At 38.9% G+C, this 7,632-nt stretch overlaps 1 protein-coding gene across 1 annotated transcript; it reads right to left on the bottom strand.

Annotated features, from left to right (window-relative positions):
• Nucleotides 1-321: 321 nt before the first annotated feature.
• Nucleotides 322-7,247, bottom strand: ptger4b (prostaglandin E receptor 4 (subtype EP4) b). The gene is made up of 2 exons (XM_056458082.1): nucleotides 6,214-7,247; nucleotides 322-4,581 (listed from the first exon to the last, which is right to left on the bottom strand). Exons 1-2 carry the CDS (start codon nucleotides 7,102-7,104, stop codon nucleotides 3,979-3,981), a joined length of 1,494 nt encoding a protein of 497 aa, XP_056314057.1. The 5' UTR covers nucleotides 7,105-7,247; the 3' UTR covers nucleotides 322-3,978.
• Nucleotides 7,248-7,632: the final 385 nt, after the last annotated feature.

Raw genomic sequence — 7,632 nt, 5'->3', positions numbered from 1 at the left:
CTATCTATCTATCTATCTATCTATCTATCTATCTATCTATCTATCTATCTATCTATCTATCTATCTATCTATCTATCTATCTATCTATCTATCTATCTATCTATCTATCTATCTATCTATCTATCTATCTATCTATCTATCTATCTATCTATCTCTCTCTCTCTCTCTCTATATATATATATATATGTGTGTGTGTGTGTGTGTGTGTGTGTGTGTGTGTGTTTGTGTTAGTAGTAAGTGTAGTAAGTGAATAAAAAGTAAATAGATGTAGTGAATCTGAATCAATGACATAATATTTCGAAACTGAAAAAACAAGACAGCTTTTTCTTAATTATTTTAATGCTGTGCTTATTTTAACATTTAGCAGGGAGACAACAAATAAGGCATTTTGTGTTTTCAATGTTCTATTTGTCTTCAACACAATAGTTTATTTCAGCATAAAATAGCTGGCCATTGCACATTCTGAAGGGTCACATTAAGGGTAATAAGCAAGACATAGTTTGAAAATGAAATGGTGAAAATATACACAGTAATGTTGAATCTTTTATATATTTACATGCAGCAGATGATAATCATGCCCAAACTTTGATACATAAAAAATGTGAAATGAAACGAACCATATAACTGCATCATCATAGTGGAACAATGTCAAACTTGCCTTCTCACAGAGAAGAACTACAGTCCATAGATTGTCTAAAAAAGACTACAATAAATTAAAACACTACGACTTTCACATTTTAACATCACAGATATGTACAGATCAACTCAACGGGTCCTCCTTGATGACCACTAATCAAGACAAGTTTGATTTTTCTTTTCTGTGGTTACAAGGATTTAAAAGTGCAAAACGTCCAACCTCAAAAAAACATTCAACAATCTCAATAGCTTTATAGTTTTACCTCTGCGCCATACATTCTATCATCTGCACACACTTTAAAAGAAACCAAAATAAACTCTCTTGGCAATGATATACTGTGTATTATGTGCTCTTACATTTTTTTGTACCAATATAATTTGTGACAGTTTAAATGTTATTAAACAGATAGGAAATTGCTTGATAATTCACAGCATATTGTACATATTATGGAAATTCCAATGACAATGTACTATTATATCTAGCTACATCTTACATCAGATTGAAATAGTGGACAGTTATTTATGCATGAGTGGAAAATGGAGTGTTCTAGTCACCTTAACATAAGGAAAATGAAATTTTAAACCATGAGCATGGGGAAGAGTTGACAAGGCACTCTGGTTTGTTGAACGTGTGACCTTACAGAGAGCTCTCTAGAATGCCTACAAGTGGGGAACTAGAAGCTGAGCTGCAGATATTTGCTCTCTTGTACTATCCACAAAAGTCATTCATCAAGTCTAATCAAGATTTGGAATTCCGGGGTGTTGGGGGTGGGGGTGTCAGGGGGATTATCCTCTTGGCCTGGGTCAACCAGATAAGTCATAAGAAGCCCGGAGCATCTATTATCTAGTCTAAAACAGAATGGCATTTTTCTGCAGAGATTCACAAGAACCTGCAAAGCAGACAATTTATCTTAGAGCTTTGCCAAGCTCCTCGAAGTCTAGAAAATGCATCTGTTGCTCAACAAAACAGATTTCTTTAGAGATAGATTTAGAGTTATTACCAGAAAATAAGGCAAGTTTCCCTCGTACTTCTTCTCTGCTTATTCACCCTTTCCATTACCCCATCACTCTATTTCTTTGACGTTTTCCATGTTTTGATCCAGCATGCAGCAACAATCAATTTCCTACCTTACTAAGCATCATTTTTTCATTTTCATGCATAGTTTAGTCATTTGGTTGTTTGATTGGTTTTCTCTTGTAAATATATTGTTATTTTAAAGGTACAGTAAGCTATATCAGAGAAATACTTTTGATATCAGCACCCCCTCCCATGTCTGTTTTTTGTGTGTGCTGAAAAGTGTGCTTGTGTAAAGTCTTTGCTGTGGAAACTGAAAAAAAAAATGTAAAAGTATATTGGTCCAATCAGAACACCATAACACTGTTACGGCCAATTAGTAATAAGGGGTGTGTCCACTAAGGTGGAAAGAAAGGGTTACGATCTGGCAACCCGTGTTAATATTGGACAATCTTTCCAGTTCTGAAGAGATGTTAAAGGGTGGGAACGGAAAGACCTGAAAGTTAATGCTAATGTTGCATGAATTCTGCTCGACATGTGATTAACTAAAATGTTGTTGTTGAAACAGTAAAGCATTAAGTGCTATTACATAAAGCACCAGCTTCTAACCTATTAAGGTGCACTACTTGAAAAAAAAAAAATTGGCCCACATCTTGGATTGAATAATATACTGACACAACTCACACAATAAATATTATGATAACCTACGATAGTGATAACCTATAGATAAAAGGTCAGCCAGCTGGTTGCGATGCAACATAGGCTCATTCTGAAAACGTAGTCCTGTAAACATTTCTGGAGACCGCAAATTATAAAGCCTGAGATACGTATGGCTGCATTTCATTTTAACATTCTAACACTCGCGAGAAAATTGAGATCTCAAAAAGTGTACACAGTGGATTTGCGAAAGCTAAAACTGCAAAAAACGTACCTCCTAGGATGTATTTCGCGGTCTTCCGAAATGTATATAGAGGTACGTTTTCAGAACGAGCCTGGGATGTTACTATGCCTGTTAAAGGGATTTCTACCTTTTTGCATACTATTTTGGGGAATTTGGGGGTGTCAATTTTAGTGAGGATTTCAAAATCTACATTTTATTCTCAGAAAATACTTAATGCACCTTTAATCTCATCCATTTTTTTTTCATTAGAGTAATTCTGCTCATATTGACATATCAAACACTTAAAATATATTTGTTACCGCTCTGTTTCTACTCGCACTGCTCCAAGTGGGATTCAGACAGGCTTTTCCGGGATGAGAGGCAGATGCACTAAGAAACCAGTTACTAGCATGAAAGTAAAGTTTACCAGGGGTGTGAGGTAGGGTTGTCACTATACTGGAATTCAGTACCAATAGATACTGAAATGTTAAAAACGTCCAATTCCCACTAACATTTGAGCGCTGTTGAGCATGATCTTAAACAGCGCTGATTTGCCATTGTGTTCACATGCTCAACAGAAATGACTGGCCATAAAGGTCATCAGTTCACCGAACTCACCACTGTTTACCAAGTGTAACTACAGCTACAGCGTTTCAAAGTCACGTCGATCAGCTGGTTTGTCTATAAGCTGACTTGCATGCGATCCGTTGATGAATCGCGGCTTAAAAACTCTCCATTGTCCCTTTATCTGTGGTTTCACTTAGTTAACAGCAGTGAGTTCAGTGAACTGATGACCTTCACGGCCATGTTGAGCATGTGAACACAATGGCAAATCAGCGATTTAAGAACGTGCTGAAATGTTAGCGGGAAATGGACGTTTTTAAAATTCCAGTATCAATTGGTACCGACTTACAGTATCGTGACAACACTAGGAGAAGGTTTACCCCACAATACTAGCTTTCATATTTAGCTTCACTCCCCCACCCCTATCCTCCCCACATCTGGGTCATGGCACCAATGTAGCCCCTGCAGCTCTGCTAATACTGCTTCAAGTGAGATTCAGACTTGTGTCTCCAGGATGGGAGGTTAGAGCACTAACAAGGATACTACAGAATGCAGCTTCTAGCATCAGTTGCTAGTGATATTCCTACTAGCTTGCTTCCACTACACTTACCCCCTAATCCTCACTCCCATCCGGGTCATGGCACCAGTGCAACCCCTATGGTCCCACACTCCCTGTTCTAAGCAGCATTTGATCCATTTCTTTAATACATCTCTAGGAGAGGAGGTGGCGTCACTAACAAAGATGCTCAAGACCACAGCCTCAGTTTTCAGTCGACAGTGTGCTTCTTGAGGTTTAGCTGCAGAGCTCTCACTAGCTGGTTACATATTCCTCTTCCTGCTCTGCAGAAGTGCAGAGTGTGTTTTCAAGTTCACTCAGCATTGATCATATGCTTCTCTCTTGTAAGCTCAAAGTCTCGTCTGTAAAGGTCACTTGCAGCGGCTGGTGCTTTGAACACTGCACTTCATTTGTGTTGGAGTGCTCACACAAACGTGACTCCTCAAAGTCTGTGCTCTTTTCTGTCCTATTTTCTCTGCTGCTGAGGTCTGCCACCTGAGAGTCCTGCAGAAGAGTTTGCTCTGTTGAAGTCGAACACGTCCTGCTCGGCACTGAGTCACCGCAGCAGCCCATCCCCTGTCCTGCCTCCAGGGGGTACAGGTATGTCTGAGACGTGCTGATCACCTCTGGCAGCTCGGGCAGCACCATAGAGGGCAAATCACGAGACACAACCGATGAAGTGCGGAGGTCATTACCGCAGTGGAAATCTGTAGTGTTCCTCCTGTGACTGCGGCCACCGATACGGCAGAAGAGGCACTTGATCTTTTCCAAGATCTTTTGCACGACCGTCTTTCTCAGGAGGATGTAGATCCAGGGGTCTAAAATGGGATTGACAGAGGCGATTCGGATGGCCTTAAGGTCCGGGTCCGAGTTTGGCCTTGCCGTTGAATCTGCCGCAGAGTTAAACAGCTGGTTCACAAACACCTGCACCTATACAGAAAATGAGAGATTGTCTGTTTACATCTTTGTCTATGGTTTTGCTGCATTGATTTCTGAGAGCAATTAACTACAAATAATTAGATTTTTTAAAACTGCTGTTCAGTGATTGATAATATCACATATTGGGTATTTCCTCATACTTTCCAATATGAGTCAGTGCATAAAAATGTCTTCAGTGTATGAATCACATTGATATAAAGCCCATGTATGAATTTGCATATTATAACCTCTCATCAATAGACGTCGCTCTCTTAGAATGTCCATGGAAAATTTTACATTTAGATTTTACACTATGTAAAATGTATGAAACTTTAAGTGCTTTAGTATGAGAAAAGAGAATGTCATTCATTCATTCATTTTCATTTTCATTCGGCTTAGTCTCTTTGATAATGTCATATAAAATAATAAATAAGAATAAATGGCTTTGAGTGTTTGTTAAATAAATAAATAAATATGTTTTTAAAAAAATCCCAGTCACTATGAAATGATATTTGTCAGAGTGATTTTAATTAGCCATGATTTTAGCTTTTAAAATGTGCTGACAATAACACTGTTTAAGGCTGAAAATGAGGTTGTACAATCCCAGGCCACTTGACTTTTAGGTCAAACACTCAATCAATCAATCAATCTATCTATCTATCTATCTATCTATCTATCTATCTATCTATCTATCTATCTATCTATCTATCTATCTATCTATCTATCTATCTATCTATCTATCTATCTACCTGTCTGTCTGTCTGTCTGTCTGTCTGTCTATCTATCTATCTATCTATCTATCTATCTATCTATCTATCTATCTATCTATCTATCTATCTATCTATCTACCTGTCTGTCTGTCTGTCTCTCTGTCTGTCTGTCTGTCTGTCTGTCTGTCTGTCTATCTATCTATCTATCTGTTAATCAATCAATAAATAAATACAAAGCTACATTTACAAAAAAAATGAGCGTAGCATAATACACTAAAATTATGCAACAAAACCTAAATGTATAACATGTCAAATAAAAGACTGAAATACCCAAAAACTGTTTATATAAACATGATGGTGGTTTAAAAAGATAATTCACATTTGTAATTACAAATGTATGGTGGGATGAGATTAATATTTGAATTCAAACAAACAAATTAAATTTCATAATGTTCAATTTAATTTGTTTGTTTAAATTCAGCCCAAATAAATTGTTTACAATTACTTAATGTAAAAAATTGAGTAAATCCAAGGAATCATCTTTGAATAATTTTTTCAGTGTAGTTTATTAAAACAATCTAAGTCTACATTTATTGTTGTTATTATTATTACACTATTATTATGTATTATATATTATAATATTATTTATTATATTATACTATTATTATTATTATTATTATTATTAATATTTTGAAATAACACTAGTTTTATTATAATTATTTGTAAGGAACGTTTCATTTCGGGATTTGTTCATTTAGGATTTGTTCTGTACAATTACAATGCATAGTAAAATACGATAGTATATAGGGATTTTGCACTATTTTCTTATTTAAAACAACTGTTCTGTGTCGCCAGGAGAAATTCCACATATATCGTGCAACAATAGACTATTAGCATAGTATATATTACCAAAAGGCCACCAAACACCACTTACCACTAAAGGAGTGGAGCAGATGAGCACGACAGTGGACGTGGCTATGAGAACGATGACCATCTGGATCTCCGCAGCAGCGAGCCGCGCAAAACTCCGCCTGCGCCTTATCTCCGCGACGCGACCCTGGTCGGTTCCCAGCGAGGTCCTGCGCACGAAGCGCTTGTGCATCATGATGAGCGCCGCGCACACCAGCACGTTACAGACGACAGTGGCGAGGATGAGGACAGAGCTGGAGCCCGCGTACATGTAGGAAAAAGTGGCAGTCGTGGTGTCCGTCTTGTTATGCCAGTCGATGAAACACCAGGTTCCAGGATGCTGGATCACCACGGATCCCAGTCCCATGCTGGGGAGAGCGCAGAAAAGCGCATTGGACACATAAATTCCCCCAAGCGTCAAGCCTGCCACCCGCTGGTCTACATAGTGGTTGTAGAAATACGCGTGATTGATGGCGAGATACCTCTCGACGGACATGGCACAGATAATACTGAGACCTGCCAAGGAGAAGAAGAGTAAAATGAACCCAGAATACTGGCACAGCGGCATCCCACCTGGCCACTCTCCCTTCACATAAGTGGCAATGGTGACTGGGCTCGCGAGCAGCGTGCCCAGGAGGTCGGTCACGGCAAGTCCACACACCAGGGTGTAAAAGGTGGTCTCCTTTTGCTCTTTCCGTGACTTTCGAAGCACTACGATAGCAATAACGTTCCCCACCACCCCGAATATGAACATGATGACCGGGATGGGGTAACCATTCAGCGTCGTTTTACTCATCTTCACTACAGAGTTATTTGTCGCATTCAGCTGGATGTCCATATCGTGAAAGTTCATAGACGTGATGTGCTCACTTCCCCAATCGACCTGACGATCATACTTTTCACACGTGCGTTTCATGCGCTGTTACGCGTCTAAAAAAATCCGAAACGCGCGCCTCGGGTTTGGATACATGTTGCCGGACTCGAGTACGCACACGCGGTCTTTCACAAGTTCAGTCCTGTGTTTTCGCTCATGAGAGGTGTGTAGTCTACAGCTGCCTCGAGCCTCACTAAACCTACTCCCAAGTTTCTCACCGAGAGCTTTCAGCCAGCTCCGCCCCCGAGCCTCAGTGCGCAGTCTTGCACCCTCCTGTCACTGTAAGTTGACACATATATGTCTCCGCGTAAAATATCCACTAGGCTACTATTTATCTACATAATCTAGCCCTCTCTTTGCTGCGCTAAAATTACATCTGAGTCATAGTCATGTTTGATATATAAACACATAAATTCGGTCAATTATTATTAATTGTTTTAGTTTGTACTACTTTTCTTGAAAAAAAATCCAGCAAAAGCTAGAGTGTTATATATTATATGATAAGGATATGTCTGTTGCGCAAAAAGCCAAACATAAATCCAGTTTAAATTCAATCTTTCTGTCTGTTAT

Source organism: Danio aesculapii, chromosome 5 (assembly GCF_903798145.1).
Source record: "Danio aesculapii chromosome 5, fDanAes4.1, whole genome shotgun sequence".
NCBI lineage: Eukaryota > Metazoa > Chordata > Actinopteri > Cypriniformes > Danionidae > Danio > Danio aesculapii.
Note: the sequence above shows the minus strand (reverse complement) of the source record. Positions and strands in the feature narration are given on the sequence as shown.

Coding starts and splice junctions, on each gene's coding strand:
- ptger4b (XM_056458082.1), bottom strand. CDS start 7,104: ATGAAACGCACGTGTGAAAAGTATGATCGTCAGGTCGATTGGGGAAGT. Junction 4,582..6,213: donor TCTGCTCCACTCCTTTAGTG/GTAAGTGGTGTT, acceptor TTTTCTGTATAG/GTGCAGGTGTTTGTGAACCA.